This window comes from Physeter macrocephalus, chromosome 7 (assembly GCF_002837175.3).
Source record: "Physeter macrocephalus isolate SW-GA chromosome 7, ASM283717v5, whole genome shotgun sequence".
Classification (NCBI taxonomy): Eukaryota; Metazoa; Chordata; class Mammalia; order Artiodactyla; family Physeteridae; genus Physeter; species Physeter macrocephalus.
This window is the reverse complement of record NC_041220.1, coordinates 144960764-144978437: the sequence shown is the minus strand read 5'-3', so window position 1 is coordinate 144978437 and position 17674 is coordinate 144960764. Positions and strand designations below refer to the sequence as shown.

General features: G+C 60.7%; 1 protein-coding gene across 1 annotated transcript in view; it reads right to left on the bottom strand.

The window, feature by feature from the left end:
* Window positions 1–5592: 5592 nt before the first annotated feature.
* FAM53A (family with sequence similarity 53 member A) overlaps window positions 5593–17674 on the bottom strand; it is a 14543-nt gene continuing 2461 nt past the window's right edge. Inside the window, exons 2-4 of the mRNA XM_024119164.2 lie at window positions 16589–16643; window positions 14620–15329; window positions 5593–6277 (exon numbers count right to left, since the gene is read on the bottom strand). Of these exons, the coding sequence (XP_023974932.1) occupies window positions 5990–6277; window positions 14620–15329; window positions 16589–16643 (1053 nt within the window). The 3' untranslated portion in view covers window positions 5593–5989. The remainder of the gene's footprint in view (window positions 6278–14619; window positions 15330–16588; window positions 16644–17674) is intronic.

Genomic DNA, 17674 nt, shown 5'->3' with positions numbered 1-17674 from the left:
GGCTGGGCCCGTGAGCCATGGCCGCTGAGCCTGCGCGTCCGGAGCCTGTGCTCCGCAACGGGAGAGGCCACAACGGTGAGAGGCCCGCGTACCACAAAAAAAAAAAAAAAAAAAAAAGTAAACATGGCGACCAAAAGAAAGACATTATAGCCATTTTAACATTACACAAAATAGAATTTAATCAAAATTATCAGTAGAGACAAAGAGGGTTAACTTGCGACCATAAAAGATTCAAATCAACAGAAATATATAATTCTAAACATGAATGCACCTACAAAACTACAAGGAGAAATAGACAATTTGGCCATCGTAGAATCTAACACATCTATCAATACTTGATCTATCAGGTAGACAAGAAAATTCAATAAGGATAAAGATTTGTACAATAAACCTAGATCTCACAGACATATATGGAACGCTACACCTTCAGAATATATATTCTTTTCAAGCACAGGTGGAATATCTATAAAAATTGGCCATATGTCAGGCCATAAACTTCCAGCAAATTTCCTACTATGATGCAGGTAAGTTAAATACCAGCAACATCACAGAAAACAAACAAACTCCACAGGCACCACCGCACCCCATGAGGACGGCCACTATCCAAAGCAACAGGAAACAACAAGTGTCAGCCAGGATGTGGAGAAACTGGAGCCCTGTGCACGGCTGGAGGAACGTGAAATGGCGCAGCTGCTGGAGAACAGTGTGGAGTTTCCTCAAAAAACTAAACAGTCACCACTGGACCCGGCAATTCCATTTCTGGTCACACACTCAAAAGAACTGAAAGCAGGGTCTCAGTGGGGTATTTGTGCCCCCATGTTCATAGCAGCGTTACTCACAACAGGCAAAAGGTAGACGCAACCCAAGTGTCCATCCACACAGTGGAATGTTATTCGGCCTTAAAAAGGAAGGAGATGCTGACACCTGCTACAACATGGATGAACCTTGAGGACATTATCCTCAGTGACACAGTCAGTTAAAAAAAAATACTGTGGGATTCCACTTATATGAATCCTTAGAGGAGTCAGATCCATAGAGACAGAAGGCAGATGGTGGGGGCCGGGGGAGGGGGACGGAAGGGTAGTGTTTCATGGGTGCAGAGCTCAGTTTGGGAAGATGGAAAAGTTCTGGAGATGGATGGTGATGGCTGCACAGCAACGTGAATGTACTTAATGCCACTGAACTGTGCACTTAAAAACAGAAGTAGAGTCATGGATGTAGGAAACAAACTTACGGTTACCGGGGGTAAGCGGGGGAGGGAGAAACTGGGAGGCTGGGATGGGCATAGACACACTACTATATATGAAATAGGTAACTCATAAGGGCCTACTGTGCAGCACAGGGAACTCTACTCAGTACTCTGTAATGGCCTATATGGGGAAAGAATCTAAAAAAGAGGGGATATATGTATAGGTATAACTGATTCACTTTGCTGTACACCTGAAACTAACACAACATCGTAAATCAACTATACCCCAATGAAAAAAAATTTTTAATGGTTAACGTGATAAACGTTATGTTATACGTATTTTACCACAATAAAAAAAAAATTGGAGACAGGGTCTTTAAAGAGGTGAATAATGTAAAATGAGGTCCCAAGGGTGGGCCCTGATCCAATCTGACTGGTGTCCTTATAGGAGGAGGAGACTAGGACACAGACACACACAGAGGGACGACCACGTGAGGACACAGGGAGGGGACGGCCGTCTGCACGCCCAGGAGAGAGGCCTCAGGAGGACCCAGCCCCGCGCACACCCTGAAATGGGACTTGCGGCCCCCAGGACTGGGGGGAGCAAATGCTTGTTGTCTGAGGCCTCCAACGCACCGCCCCCGAGTCTGTGGTATTTTCTGAAGCAGCCCTAGAAAACTCATGTACAGATTAAAGGAGAGACATCGTATGATCATCTCAACAGACGAATAAATGAAAATTCAACATTCGTTCATGATTTTTTATCATTAGCAAACTAGGAATGAAATCGGACTTTCTGCGAATCTCCCGGGTCTTCCCCACGCTCCGCTCCTTGTCTTCGGGGTCGGAGGGAGGGCCTGGGGCCACAGGACGAGCCCCACCCTCTGCCACCAGCACAGGGAGATCCCCAACAAGCCCTTCCCAGGCCGCCCACCGGGGGGCCTCCAAGGTGTCTTTTCAGCCTGTTAACAAGCAGTCCTGGCCATCGAGACCCAGCGAGGGGCGCGAGATCAGGGATGTCGCCGTGAGCATCTGGGGAAGTCAGCTCCAGCGCCCAGACCTCAGCCAATGACCCAGGACCGGGTGGACAAAACTGGAAGGTGGACGAGGCCTGAGTCCCCTGCTGGACGCCCTTGACTGGACAGCCCTCACCCGGCCGGAAACCGCATAACATTCCCCACACGTGCATATACACACCCACGCACGCACACACCCATTACACATGTATACGGCCATACATGGGCAGGCACACAAACCCATGCATGCACATACACACACGTGGGCCCACAGGTGCACACAGGCGGGGGCACGCAGGTTCACGTGTGGGCATGTGGGTGTGCACACTTGCTCAGGTGTGCACGTAGGTACGCACATGCACACACATGCAAGCATGCCTCACCATATTCCAAACGGTGAAACCTTTACAGGCCTCATTATTTAAACCAATGCAGTGAAACTAAAAATTGCTAAAAGGATCTAAAAAAGAAGCCAGATGATCTGGAAATTCAAAGCTACTCTCCTAAATAACTCCTAGGTCAGAGAGCAAATGGAAGTTGCCGTGACAGACGATTTTACAGGTGTTGGGAGAGAGACTGCACATCCCCGGGGCCAGCTTCAGGAGGGGTTGTCAGAGAATCCGCAACCTTAAATGTTTTTATTAATGAGCAAGAGAGACTGAAAATAAATGAACTAAGCATTCGGCGCAAGGAAGGAAAACAGAACAATAAAGTAAATCCACGGGAGGCAGGAGCCAGGAGTACAGATAAAGGCGAATTAACGAATTGGAAACAAGAAAAATGGGGGAACTCAAAAGTAAATCCAAGTGCTGGGTCCTCAAAATAAATAAATAAAATTAACAAACGTCTGGCCAGGCTAATCAACAGAGCGAGAGAACCCAGACGCCGTGCGGGCCCAGAAGAGGGGACCAGGGAGCTGGGATTAAAAGCGACAGGTTAGTACATGGGATATTCCTGATGAAACTGACAACGTTCTAAGACAATATAAATTACCCAAATCAACTTAAATAGGTTTTTAAAAGCTATATCCACAGCTGCAGGAAAACAGAAAAAGGTGCATGATGGGCAGTCGCTTCCCCTCCCGCCCGACACCAGGGCAGAGGCCCACAGTCGGGAAGCCCATGGGCTGCGGGCACCCCGGGAGGGGGGCCCGGCTGAGAACTGGGGGAGTGGGGGGGGCGGGTCAAGGTCAGGGGGCCCGGGGAAAGGGAGGAGGGGCTTGGCGCCTACGGGCTGGTGGCCTGTGAGGGGACCGGGGCCCTCTCCCTGCTGTCCGGAGGCCTGGGGTGGAGGCCAGGAGACGGACCCTGCTTGCCCTCGACCCTGACCACTCTGACCCTTGACCCTGACCACCGCTGAGCTCCACCCCACCCCCACCGTCCCTCCACGCCGTCATGTCAGGGTCTCCCTGGCCACACTCGATTCTCGGGGGCGTGTCTTCTCCAACTGGAATCTCCTCCATCTTGTGTATGGTGTAGGATTTGCCCAGAGTCGTCTGGGGTGGGTGTGGTCTCTGCAGGAAGATGTTGAGCCACGGCCCGTTTGGTTCAGTGGTTGCAGGACTACCCCTGGGTTCTGACTTCCGGCGCCAGTTTCTGCACTATCCTCCCGGGAATTCGCCCTCTCCTCCCCGCCGCCCACCTCGCCCCCTCACCATTGTCAGCGTCCCTGCCGCCCTCAGGCTTCGTCCTCCCGTCGCCCGACTGTCCCCCTGGGCTCCGTCCCGCTCGGCCCGTCACCTGAGTCCATCAGAGGCAAGGCTCCGAGGCTCCTCGCTCCGGCTCTGTCCGCTTCCGTCGTTTCTGCTCTTATCTTATTATCGCTTTCCTTCTTCTGTCTTTGACTTTATCCTTTAATTCCCCGAATTCAGGCATCAGCAAGCGACCCCTGAACAGTGACTGGCCGAGAGAGCTCAGACGGATTTTCCACTTCTGGGGGGAGAAGACTGTATGTGACCCTCCAAATCCAAGGGATTTACTATCTGGGGCAGCCAGCATGGGGGTCACAAGGCACTCACCTGGAAGAGTCAGGAGGCTGGAAGCTGCGGAGCAGCGGTGCTCACCTGGGCTCCCGAGACGCCCCTCCGCGGCCGCCCAGACCCGCAGGCTGACCCCGAGCAGCTCGGGCTGATGCAGACGGCTCGGCCCGGAGAGCCACGGCCAGCCCAGCTGGACAGGGATGTGGGGAGCCCTCCCCTGCCCGCCCGCCACCTGCCCAGGGTCCCCCGGGGCTGGGCCCACTCCTGCACGCAGCGCTGCGCCTGCCGTGGCCGACTCTCTCCCACGCTTCCCCGCCTGGCCCCTACGGCAGCCTCGGCCAGGCCAGGGCCCCCTCCTCCAGCCCCCCCCCGAAGAGCCATCCTGGGGGCTCTCCAGCCGTCCCGACACCACCACCACCACGTCCCCTGCGGCCACCTTCCCGTCTCGTCCCCCGACCCGTGGCCCTGCAGCACCCCGGCCCCCTCGGCACCTTATTTTTGTTTTCTCTTTCAGCTAAACCTGGACAGCTTCCGGGGCTTCCCTGGAGGTCCAGTGGTTAAGACTCCGCGCTTCCACTGCAGGGGACAAGGGTTCAATCCCTGGCCAGGGAACTGAGATCCCACGTGCTGCGTGGCGTTGCCAAAAAAACCCAGAAAAACCCCGGGCAGCTTCCAAATCCCCGCTGTCCAGGTGACAGCCCAGACGGGCCCAGCTAGCGGCGGGGGCCTCTGACTGGACACGCGGACTGTTCAGAAAAGGCAGGAGGCCCCTCCTGCGTCCGTCTGCGGCACACACATCCGACCCCCACTTCCCCAGGCGAGCAACCAGCAGCCGAACTGTGCCTCTGAGGACAGCGGGGCCGTCAGGCTGCCGCCGAAGTTTTAAGGGAAGAGAGACCTCTTCGACATGGATGGGCAAAGAAGCCTTTACCGCCACTGCAGTTCTGCAAGTGAACGTGTCAGAAGAGGTGCTGCTGCGTTTCCCAGGAGGCACCAGGTGGGTGGGTGCCCGGCAGGCGGCCGCGCAGCGCTCAAAGACCCTGTCCGCCACCTCGCAGGGCGGGGCCAAGGGGGGGCCCATGGAGAAGAGCACGCTTCCCAGCCTTGGCCGGCCCCCAGCTAAGCCCAAACCGGTTCAGAAGGCGCTTCCAGTTAACCACAGGGCCCCACGACCATTTTCTCAGGAAAGAAAACCAAGACTATTTCTCCAAAGATTAGAAACGTTTCCTTTCGCTATGGCAAACTCCTTCCTCTTACCCAAAGTTCCTTAGATCAACATCTTTGGTAGAAAGCCTATGATTTTATTAAGTGAGAATGAACATAAAGAGATCCGAGGCCAACCAGGCCTCCGTGACCTGGGGAGAAAAGCAAGACGCACAAGCCACACTGCAAAGCAAACGAATGCCTTTTATTGAATCGACAGAGCAGGGCTGCCAGGACCACGTCCTCACGGCCCGTCCCAAGTCCTCAGCGACGCGGCCCTGCTCCAAAGAGCCCAGCACGCGATGACCGCGTCCAAGAGGGGCCGGCCACGCGCCCGGTGTTTGCGAGCAGCTGAACCACGCACAGCGCCCTTCACAGTAGGCATTTCACCAAAGGAACACAAACCCACCCCAGGGTCTGTGCACAGACCCTGTTAACAGAATGCCCTCACGAAAATTCACTTCAAGATAGAGACGCTTTCTCGGAACCAGAAAGGCCGGAAAAATGCAGAACGCTTCTCCAGGAAAGGCTGCATCAAAGCGACACCTGGAGTTCGAACAGCGCGCTCGCGGGCAAGAGCCGGGGCTCCCCGCGGCCTGCCGGTCAGTTGTTCTCGATCTGCTCCAGGTCCAGCTCGCCGCGGCCCGCGGGGAAGACGCCCTCCTCCCCGGCGCTGTCCCAGTCACTCGGGTCCCCGCCACTCCCGCCCCCACCGGCCACCCACCCCCGCCAGACCCCCGGGCTGGGGCTGGCGGGGCCGGGGCCGGGCGCAGCGCTGCCCGCGGGGCCGTGCGGGTCACACGGGGAGGACACGGCTGTCTTCACCCGGGCGCCATCCTCATCCTCGTCTTCGTAATCAAGCGAACAAAGGCTTTTTGAATTTTTTAACGTCTGCAACAGAAAAGACACGGGCTTGAAGCATCTCCAGGAGGCCACAGGGGAGATGGCATCCCACCAAGAGGGGTCCCCGAGGTCACATAAGGCGTCCTCGGTCCCCTGGGCCCCGCCACACGCCCTCCCACCCTCGGGGCCACTTTCTCAGAGCCTGCCTGCCCGCGCCCCTGCCTCGCCCAGGGCCACGGCCCCACTGAGAGCCGGCGCACGGGGGACGGGGGCCCGGGGACTCGAGGCCGCAGGTGTGTCCACGATCCCGTCAAACACCCGGGGGAGGACTGGCCGGAGGTCCGGGGTCCTCGCGCAACAACGGCCCCGCTCGTCAGCACGGCCGGCGCCCGCCTCCGCAGCCTGCCTCGGGGGACCCCCGCCCGGGCCCCCAGCTCCTGCCAGGCGGGCCCCACAGCCACCCCGGGTGCCCACCTTCCTCTCCCCTCAGCCCTCCCTCTTCCGGTGGTTCCGCTTTCAACACCGGCACGCTGCGACTGTCCTCACCTTAGAATGCCCGAGACGCACACTCTACACAGGGGGCCTCCCCGAGCCTCCACCCCCTCCGGCCTGGCGGGCATCGCCCCACACCGCGCCCCCGGACGGCCGGCCCAGGGCGCCCAGCTGAGAGCCGCTGTGACGATGGCCTGCCGCTGCCCCCGCCCCCGTGGCCAGCTCCCCCCAGCCCGGCCCTGCCCCCCGACGAGCACATCCCTGGTCTGCACCCCCAGACCAGAGCCCTGCCCCCGACAGCACACACAGCCCCACCCGCTCGGTGGCCCCTCTCCTTGGCCGTCCCACAGGGGCCCAAGGCCCGGAGGCCACCCCAGTCCACCCTCAGGGTCCTGACCGGGCTGTGCACACAGCAGCAGCCCCTCGCGTGGCCAGCACCCCCGCCCCCGCCCTGAACTCCTGGTCCCGCAGCTTCATGCAGCGCCACGTGCTGTCCATGGCGTGTCCAGGCGTCACCCCTGGGCTGCCCGCCCTGCCCCGCAGACATGTCACCGCGTGCCTCGGGGCTTCTCAGGGTGTTGGCAGAATCCGACGTGGCGACGTGTGTGGGGGTGGCGGCCGCGGGGCGAGGGTGCCCCCAGGCCTCCCGCGGTCAGGCTCCTGGACACATGACTCCCTGGAACAGGCCCCCCAGAACCACACACGCAGCTCCCTCTGGAACCAGCGCTTTCGGGGGTGCCACTCAGCTCCACGGGACCAACGGCCTTATTTCAGCTGTTGTTCTACTGTAATGAGTGAGCCACCAAGAAGTAAAACTGAAGAATCAAGTCTCTGAAGATTTGACAACTGGCCACAAGTCCTGGTCACAAAATGAGGATGCGTGAGATAATTTCTTCTTCATTCAAATCAAGGTGGACGCCACAGTCAAGGTCGCTTTCATACGCAGACCCCACAGCACGGCGGGCCCAGCCCTGCACCCACAGCAACAGAAGCCAACGTGTCCTTCCTCACACCTCCACCTACAAAATTCTCCTTTTGATTCACAGCACGGAAGTCGAACCCCTACCCAGACGGTAGTAACCTGACAGCTGGCGGGAGGGCCACGGCCCAAAGGCCCTCTCGGGGGCCGGGATGGAGGCCCGTCTACGACCACAGCTGCGGCTCAAGCGTGAATGCGGCAGCTCTGGACACTCCCGGCGCAGGCCACACACAGCTCGAAGCCACTGACTCTTCACACTGAAGAGCCCAAAAAGGGGCGTCACAAAGCTCCAGAGGGCAACCCTGACCTGGGCCGGGCCCTGACCTGACACGTGTGACCCTCGCTGCTGGACGGTCCTGCTCTGGTTTGACAGTCACCTGCATCTAAGCAGATGAACAGAAAATATCTTTTCAAAAATCAAAGGTCAGGGCCTGCCTGGTGGCGCACTGGTTAGGAAACCGCCCGCCAATGCAGCGGACACGGGTTCGAGCCCTGGTCCGGGAAGATCCCACACGCCACGGAGCAACTAAGCCCGTGCGCCACAACTACTGAGCTCACGTGCCACAACTACTGAAGCCCGCGCACCCAGAGCCCGTGCTCTGCAACAAGAGAAGCCGCCGCAGTGAGAAGCCCGCGCACCGCAACGAAGAGTAGCCCCCGCTCGCCGCAACCAGAGAAAGCCCGCGCGCAGCAACGAAGACCCAGTGCAGCCAAACATAAATAAATAAATTTATTTTAAAAAAACAAAGGTCACAACTCTGAGTCCTGAATCAGGGGCCCTCAATTTACAGGGTCTTTCACCTTGGGTGCAAAACACTCAGCCTGGGGGACGCGCCCACCACAGACCACCCAACTGACGCGGGCAAGAGCTCACGCTCAACTCTCAGCGGCTGGAGCCAAGAGGCCCCCTGAGACTGAGCCGCGAGCTTCTGAACGCAGAACAGACACCATCCTGCGAGCAAACGGCCGGCCCGGCCCAGCCGCAGGCTAGTCAGGTCTCCTCCTGGAAGCACAGCCCAGCGTGCATGCTCGAGACCAGAGCTGGCCCTGCCCACAGGCCACAGCCACAGCCCAGGCAGGAGCCTCCGACTGCCCGGAGCCCCTGGAGCCCAGCACCCGGGCACGGGTCCACCCTGGGCTCCAGCCGAGGAAAGGAACCCGGACACGCACCGCGGCCGACCTGGCCGAGCCAAGGCCCTCCTCACCCGCCACGGGCGGAGGCCGGCCCGGTGGACACCACAGGACTGCGGGGACGGGGGGTTCCACCACGAGCAGGACACATGCAGAAACGGGGGCCGCCTGAGGGTCGGCACCCCGTCTGGGCTCCCAGCCTCCCCAGGCAGCACTGGAAGAGGCCTCTCTGTGGAACTGGGGGTGAAGACTTGGGGGGTCCCAGCACCCCACAAAAAGCTCACGGCCGAAGGGCCACACCCAGGCACGTGCGGCCGCCGATCGGCCTTTGGGTCCCCGTCTTAAACGCAGGCAGGCGTCCCAACGTTACCAAACACCTGGGGACAGCATCTTCTACGTAAGGCAGCAGTAAGGACAGACCAAAAGAGGAAGCAGTTTGGAGGAAACAGGCGATGCAGGACAAAGAAAACGTCCCCAAAACCAGACCACCAACACCCAGAGATCAAGATCCTCCATCTGCGAACCGACGAAGGGAAAGAGGGGACCAGTCAGGAGGTCCACCCTCTGAGGACGGGGGCCCCAGAAGGCAGAACTGAAGAAAATCACGGCCCCGAAATCATCTCCCCAGTGATGCGGGAGCCCCCTGGACCAGACTGACCCCCAAGGGCCCAGCATAACCGACAAACAAAGACACACGAGGTCTGTCCTCACGAAATGCTTGGAGGACAGAGAGGGATTGGGGAGCCAGGACCAGACGGGACGGTGCGGGGCCCGGAAGCTGAGGGCAGCGTCTGGAGCGTGAAGGGGCCGGTCCCGAGCAACGGGAGAGGACGTGCCAGGCCTCTGAATCCACGCCACCCACCTCCTTCCTCAAGAAGCCGTGCGCTGAAAGAGATGGTGACAAGGGAGGCCGACCCCTGGGTCTCAGGGCTGGCGAGTCCACACTCTGCAGTGGACGGCCACCCGTCTCTGGGTCTCTCCGGAGGCCCACGCACCCGCCGGGGGGGCCGCCACCAGGGTGCGCAGCCAGGATGGCACCGGCGTGTCTCCCGCTGGGTGGCCTGCAGTGCCCGGGGACCCTCATTTCACCAGCGAGAGCCCCGTGGTGACCTCAGCGACAGGGCTACTGGGGCCTTATGAGCACAGCCTTTCTCACGCCTCGCGCCCTGGGCCTGCGTGTCTGGCACCTCGCCTGACCCCGGCACTGACCTTCTCAGCAGAGGGGAGACAGCGTGGCCCCGAGGCCGCTGGGCACACCTCCACCCACAGCGCCACCCACAGCGGTAACAGCGTCCCCTCCGCAAGAGAGGTGGGGGTACCCGCCACGCGCGGTTTTTACGTTAATCACCTTCCACGTCTGTCTAAAGCAATACGCTCAGGCGACAGTCCACCGGGAGAAGCGAACAGGTTAAAGCAGACTAGACAGAGTCCATCTACCATGAGACGGTCTGTTTATTCAACTTGGGGGAAACTAAAGCACGAATAAAAAGGACGAAATGAAAGGCACACATGAGCTGCTCAGAAGATGAACCTTAAACGTGTGGACAGGAAACAAGCCCCACAGAGACAGAAGCTGCAGGTCACCCCCCACCCCCCCACCCCGGGGCTTCCCTGCCTCTGCGGGGCCCGCCCATGTGCCCTCCCCCCACCCTGGGCTGCTGGGCGGACGGGCAGGGCGAGGCCCCCAGCCCCACCTGCTCACCCTCTGCCCAGGAGGCCGTGAAAAGGCCGCGACTGCCTGACCTCTCGGTCCCGGGCCCCCCGGCCCCTCACCGGCCCAGTGACATCCACACAAGGCTTGGGAGTCAGGGCCCGGCCGCCCCTGTGGCCACTAGGAGGCACATCAGCGCCCTGGCCTCGTGGGGGACCCTCCCCAGGGAAGGCTCACAGCCGCATTCCAGCCACAATCTCTAAGGCACTGCGTGCATGACACCAAAGTAAGGACAAGACCCAAGAGGCTGCTTCTGTGAGAAAGCAGTGGGAACCCAGCTGCCCAGCAAGCTTCCAGGCCTGGCGGCTCCGGGCAGCTGCGGGCGGCAGGCCCGGGGGGAGCCGGCCTCGGATGGGCATGGAGCCCCGGCGCTGTGTCCAGGGGCCTGTGCGCTCTGATCTCTCGGGGCTCCTCCCGCTCCTAGGAAGCCTCGTGGAAGGGAGACAGACTAAGGGACAGGAAACTTGGGGGTCTCCAGGTACAAACGGACAGAATTTGCCGGGTTCCCAGGCTGAGCGACGGGCATTTCCCCGAGGGGACGTCCCGCGCGCAGGGGACGCCTGGTGACGGCAGGTCCTCTATGCCCCAGCCGCCCGCAGAGCCCAGTGACCGCCGCGGCCAGCCCAAGGGAGGGGACCGGGACCAGGGACTCAAGTCACTCCTGCAGACAGTGCCCGGCCCTCCCGCTTGCAGCCCCGCAGCAAACCCCGCGACACTCTCAGCTCGCTCCCCGCGCAGCGCGCCTCAGCGGGCCCGCCGCCCTATAGGCCCCACCCGAAACGCAGGGAGGCCCGAACCTCGCCACTCAGACCCCGTGACCGCTTGGCCACTGTCACCTCACTCCCCTGACGTTTGAAATAATCACGTCTTCAGGTACGTTGTAACATTGCGACGGAGTACGGAACATACTTGGTCTTCTTGCGGGTGCCTGGCTCAGAGCTCTAAACTCCTCGGGGTTCCCTGAGTGACGGGGGCGGGGGAGCCCCTTCCGACCACACCCGAGTTCACGCCAACACGACCCCGCAGCAGCCTCAGGGTGGGGGCTGGTCACCAGGGGAACCAAGCCTGGGATTCCAGGGCCGGACTTCCAGCCCACCCCACCTCCACCTCCAGGGACCCAGTTAATCACCAGCGGCCAGTGGTTTAATCAATCACACCGATGTAACGAAACCTCCATAAAATCCCCTCGACGGTGGGGTTCCTAGGTGAGCTCGTCAGGGTGCTGGGAGCGTGGTGCACCTGGAGAGGGTGTGGAGGTTCTCCGCGCCCTCCCTATGCCTTGCCCTACGCATCCCTTCCATCTGGCAGTTCCTGTGTCGAGGGCTTTATGATAAACGGGTGTCAGTAAATACGGTGCCTTCCCGAGTTCTGTGAGCCGTTATAGCAAATGATGGACCCTGAGGAGGGGTCGTGGGAACCCCCTATTTATAGCTGTTTGGTCCAGGGCTGGAGAGCAAGTTAATCACCAGTGGCCAGTGACTTAATCAATCATACTGATGTAACGAAACCTCCATAAAATCCCCTCGACGGTGGGGTTCCTAGGTGAGCTCGTCAGGGTGCTGGGAGCGTGGTGCACCTGGAGAGGGTGTGGAGGTTCTGCGCGCCCTCCCTATGCCTTGCCCTACGCATCCCTTCCATCTGGTAGTTCCTGTGTTGTAGCCTTTATAATAAACAGGTGTCGTAAATAAGGTGCTTTCCCGAGTTCTGTGAGCCGTTATAGCAAATGATGGACCCTGAGGAGGGGTCGTGGGAACCCCCTATTTATAGCTGTTTGGTCGGAAGTCCAGGAGGCCCTGGACTTGGGGCTGGTGCCTGAAGTGGGGCCGTCTTGCGGGGCTGAGCCTTGACCTGCAGGGTCTGCACTAACCCCAGGTAGTTCGTGTCAGAAGTGACCTGAGTAGTTGGACGCTCGGCCGGCGTCTGCAGAGAACGGCAGGTGTGTGGTGGGGAAAACCCAGGCGTGCAGTTGCAGACGTGGCGTGAGTCCACACAGGTCACAGTCACGTCGTCTGGTGAGGGACGGAGGGGCTGCCGGCCCGGCCGAGGGGCCGGCTTGGGCGCTGACCTCTGCAGCCGGCCCAGAACTGACCCCACCCCTCAAAATGAGGGTCAGAACTGGCAAGAGAGGGAGGTTCTCCGCAGAGGCTTTTCGACAGTCGGCCGCTGTGACCTGTTTACAACGTTCCTATAGCCACACACACTTCATCACTCGCATTAAAGATAAAAAAGTACAGACTACAAATTTTAAAGGCCTGAGAGATACAATGAGCAACTCCGTACCCAAAACTGAAACCTGAACTGTAATAGACAAGTCCCCAGAAATACTTAAAACAAACTGAAGAAACAGAAAACCCTACTAGATCCTGACGGGAGAAAGTGGGCACGGGTCTGTTTAAATCCACATCCACCCCAGGCCCAGGTGGCTTTCCAGCAAGTCCCACCAAACCTGCGCCACGTGAGGGAGCTGGGAGGTGGCTCCTCCAGCCCCAGTCCAGCCTTAGGTGCCCACAGCCCTGGCCGACAGCATGGCCATGACCTCGGGGAGTCCCTGAGTAGAACCGCCCAGCTGAGCCGCTCCTGGGTGCCCAACCCACAAGAACATAGCACAGACGTGTGCTGTTTATGCTGCTAGCTGTGGGTTGTTTGTTACGAGGCAACAGCTGACTGATACACCACCTTATACTTTCATTTCAGAGACGGCTCTGCTGGGGACATCAGGGTTGAATCAGAGGCAGACTCTGATGAGTAGCAGAGAGGTTGTCAAGAGCCTGGGGCAGGTGGCTGGAGAAGGAAGGGGACACAGGACGGGACTGCGGGGCCCGGGAATTACGTGGTAGGGGCGCAGGGGAGCTAGCTCTAGGACCACAGCCACGCGCCCGTAACAGGAGGAGCCGTCTTAGAAGACAAGCAGCCTCTGACCTCCCCGGGCTTGTCCCTCTGGGGGGCGGCGCCTCAGCCCTGCTCCACCCAAACCCCAGCTACCGTCTCCTCTCTGCTCCCCCACCAGCCGCCCTGCACGGCAGCCTCTCCATCACAAGGTGATCACGGCCATGCTTGGCCCAGAACTCAGCAACCCGAGAGTTGCCAGGCTGGATCCACACACATCTGTGGTCAGTGGCCCTGACACCCTCCTCCTCCTCACGCTGTCGCTGCCCCCTCCCTGGTCCGAGGGGTTGGGACGCCCACCCAGCAGTGAGGGCTCCCCGTGCCTACTCTGGAGTCCCTGGTGGGAACGCCCCCACAGTCCTGCCCCCTCAGGGCCCGCAGACGCTGCGGTACTGCGAGCTGGGGGGTGCGTGCCGGGCTCACGGCCAGCCTTCCTCCGCGGCACGTGGCAAAGCTCGGAACATCCCCTTCCTAAACCCCAGCTCTCCGCGGAAACTTCACAGCCAGCAAGTGTGGGTTGGGAGCTCCCTCCCCACCACTGGGAAGAACCTTCCAGAAAACCCACCAGTCAGGAAAGGGAAAGCTGACAGTGACGTCGAGAGTGGGCGTAGATGGCATCGTGCAGCTTGGATCCCGCCTGGGTTCGGTGGCCCACGGAGACCTCAGTCCCACCCTGCGGGCTCCTGCGCCCCCGCCAGGACCCCAGGCACAGCCGGCTCTGTGATGAGAGGGCCCGGCAGGCCGTCCTCTCCCTTTTCTCACACCACAGCCCCGTCCTCGTTCCTCAGCAACCCCAGAAGGTCCTGCCATCCCCCTGCAGTGATGCACAGGTCAGACCTCTGGAAACCGGCTCTTTCCCTGAACTCTGCTCTGAACTGCCCGCGATCAGACAACAGCGTGGGAGGGGCAGGCGGTGACCCCAGACACCAGAACCTTCAAGCTGGTTCACAACCCAAACTCTGAACAACACCTCCTCCAAAGAGGCATCATCGGTGGCGGGCTCCACGAAGGACGGCAAGGAAAGGCGTGGTGCCGGACGGCGCCCGCTCAGCCTCGACGCCCTGACCAACGGCTCCCGTCTCCACCCTGCAAAGGGCAGCCCAGGCCCGCGTGGGGGGCGGATCCCCCCACAAGCGCCCCGCCCCGTGGAGGGGGCACCTGCACTGGACACGAGAGGAGAGGGAGCCTCACCCGCGTCATTTTCAGGAAGTCCAGGGCCGGGCGCGGCCAGCGCGCATCCTCCTCGCGCCTGCGCTTCCGCTGGCCCTTCCCGCCTGCGCGCACGCATGGCTGAGAGCGGCAGCGGAGCAGGCCCCGGCAGCGGCCCAGCTCGGGCGTGGACGCGGGCGTGGACGCGGGCGTGGACGCGGGCGTGCTGCCTGCTGAGGGTGGGGCCGCATCCACTGGCAACAGGCGCTCCTGTGACAGGGACAGGCGGCGGCGCGGCGAGGGCAAGCGAGGTCCAGCGGGTCGCCGAGCCGGGCCCAGGGCCGGGAGGCCGCTGCTGGCCAAAGCCGAGGCCGGCCGGGGCGCGGGGGGCGAGGCGGAGCTGGCAGCGGGGAGGGCTCGGCCCGGCGACCAGGCGCTCCCGGCCTGCAGCGTGGCGCTCCCGCCACTGTGGCACCGCCTCTTGGAGACAGGAGCCCAGACTCTGGAGCCGCCGGGGCGCCACGGGGACCGGCAGCGCGCCAGCCCGTCGGGCTCCGACAGGGAGCGGCAGTGTCGCTTGGTGGGCGGTGCGGAGGGCGGCCCTGCGCCGTCCCTGAGGTCCCTGGCACTGACCGCACCCAGGCTGGCGCTCGGGCCGCAGGGGCCCGGAGGGAAGGGGATGGCAGGGCCCGTGGCCCCCTGGCTTCCGACGGGCTGTCCTCCACCGATGACCTTCCAGGGGTGCTTGTCTTCTGGGGAAACACGAAGGAGAGACGGCTGAGGGGCGCACGCCCCCCGTGCCCTCGGCCCTCCCTGGCCTCAGGGTGGGCCCAGCCCCGCTCGTGGGATTCCCCCTCCTCCCCGCCCCTGCCCTGAAGAGTCCCAGCTCACACCACGGTGGGGATGCCTGGGGCACGGGGACCCGGACACCGCAGACCCGGCTTCCTCGCCATCAGACGGGGGCATAAGGGTCACTCGAGAGGCCGAGCGTCCAGGGGTCGGCAGCTCGACACGGATGGGCTCACGCAGGCAGCACACCTGGGCAAGGGGGCAGCCAGGGGAGTGGGGCCAGGGCTGGGGGAGCCCAGAGCCCCGATGACCTGGCCCAGGGGCGGCCAGCAGCCCCTCCAGCCCAGCTGCTCTGCGGTCACCCCCAGCTGAGGGGCCTTGGCATGGAGGCCAGGACCCGCCGCTGGGAGAGGCACAGGCGAAGGCCCCAGGTGACCCTGGGTCACAGGGACGCACAGTCAGTCAGGAAGGACGGCAGGGCCGGCCCCGTGGCCTACGGGAAGCCCGAGGGGCTCCGAGCCAGGACTGGCCCTGTGTGGGACGGAGACAGCGCCCAGGGCCACGTGCGGGCCCGTACCACCCGAGACCTTGGTGACAGCCTGCACTTGAGCAGCCGGGAGGGCGCCGAGCACAGCGTCCCCGTGGAGGTGAGCAGGGCAGCAGGGGGAAGACCTGGATGCCACTCGGACTGTCCGGCCTGAAGTCACACCACTAGCACCTCACTGCGACCACGGACACCAGCCACGGTTCATCACAGGGGCCACGGCACCCACGCTCACGCTCACGCAAACAGACTTACACTCGGGCGGCCGAGCCCCCTGCTCCCACTCAGACCACGGGGCACACGTGGCAGGGGCGTGCGGCGCAGGGAAGGGGTCCGGCAGACCCAGGCCCTCCAGGCACGCACAACCCCGGCTCCCACCACTGGCCGGGTGTGCGCCACGCCAGCGCTGCGGCATAGGCCGTGCGTACCGCCAGACCCCCGTCCTTTCCCTGGGGGCCACAGGACCCCACCGGGCAGGCCTTTCAGCTCTGCACTGCCAGGCCGCTTCCAGAAAGGAAGCTCTCCAACCCTTGCCGCTGCCCAGAGGAGGGAGAGGCAGCAGACGGGGGGGCGCAGCTGGGGCCTCGCGCTCCGGGTCAGCCTCCCCGTCCGGCCCTGCTCACGGGGTCCCAGCCCACGGCAGCCCAGAAAGACCTGCTGGGGCTTTTAAATACTTACCATCGGTCTCAGAAGGGAACAAGTGGCCACTTGTGTTCGGTTTCTGGGCAGAATACTGAAAGTGAAGAGAAAGAAGTTTCAATACTGTGGGTTTACACATGCGGATTCAGAAATAGTTCCAACTCAAAAAACAGGCCTGTGTTTTTATCCCTGCAATAAACTTGTTTTTCCCCAACACTGTCTTTCTTGGTGATTAAAAAGAAAAGCATGGACCCCAGAATACATTTCTTTTCTTAGTCAAGATTCTTAAAAGCTTCACAATTATTCCGTTGAGTAAAGGACATAGAAAGCCACAAGCGGACTTCCCTAGTGGCGCAGTGGTTAAGAATCCGCCTGCCAATGCAGGGGACACAGGTTCAATCCCTGGTCCAGAAAGATCCCACATGCCACGGAGCACCTAAGCCCGTGTGCCACAACTACTGAGCCTGCGCTCTAAAGCCCGTGAGCCACAACTACTGAAGCCCGCATGCCCTAGAGCCCATGCGCCGCAACTACTGAAGCTCGTGCGCTCTAGGGCCCACGTGCCACAACTACTGAGCCTGCATGCTGCAACTACTGAAGCCTGTGCACCTAGAGCCTGTGCACCACAACAAGAGAGGCCACCGCAATGAGAAAGCCCGCGCGCAGCAATGAGACCCAACACAGCCAAAAATAAATAAATTTTTTTTAAAAAAAGAAAGAAAGTGACAAGGCAAACCATGGGATAGGAAAAAATATTTGCAAAACACACATCCAAGAAGAGACTTGTATCCAGAATATATAAAGAGTTCCTACAAACCAGTAAGAAAAATGCACACAACCCAAAAGAAAAATGAGCAAAAGGATACCAGAAAGGACATGCAAACGTCCAGTAAGTACAGGAAATGGCCCTGATCTCATCGGTCATCAGGGACAGGAGGTCAGAGCCACGAGCAGACCAGGGGGAAGGCACGGCTGGGGCGCTGACAGGCCTCTGGGCAGGGCTTCGCTTAACACAGTGGGAACAGACTCCCACAAGAGGCCTGCACACGAACGCAGTCAGCGGTGTTTTCTTGTGGTGTTTTTTTTTTTTTGCGGTACGCGGGCCTCTCACTGTCGTGGCCTCTC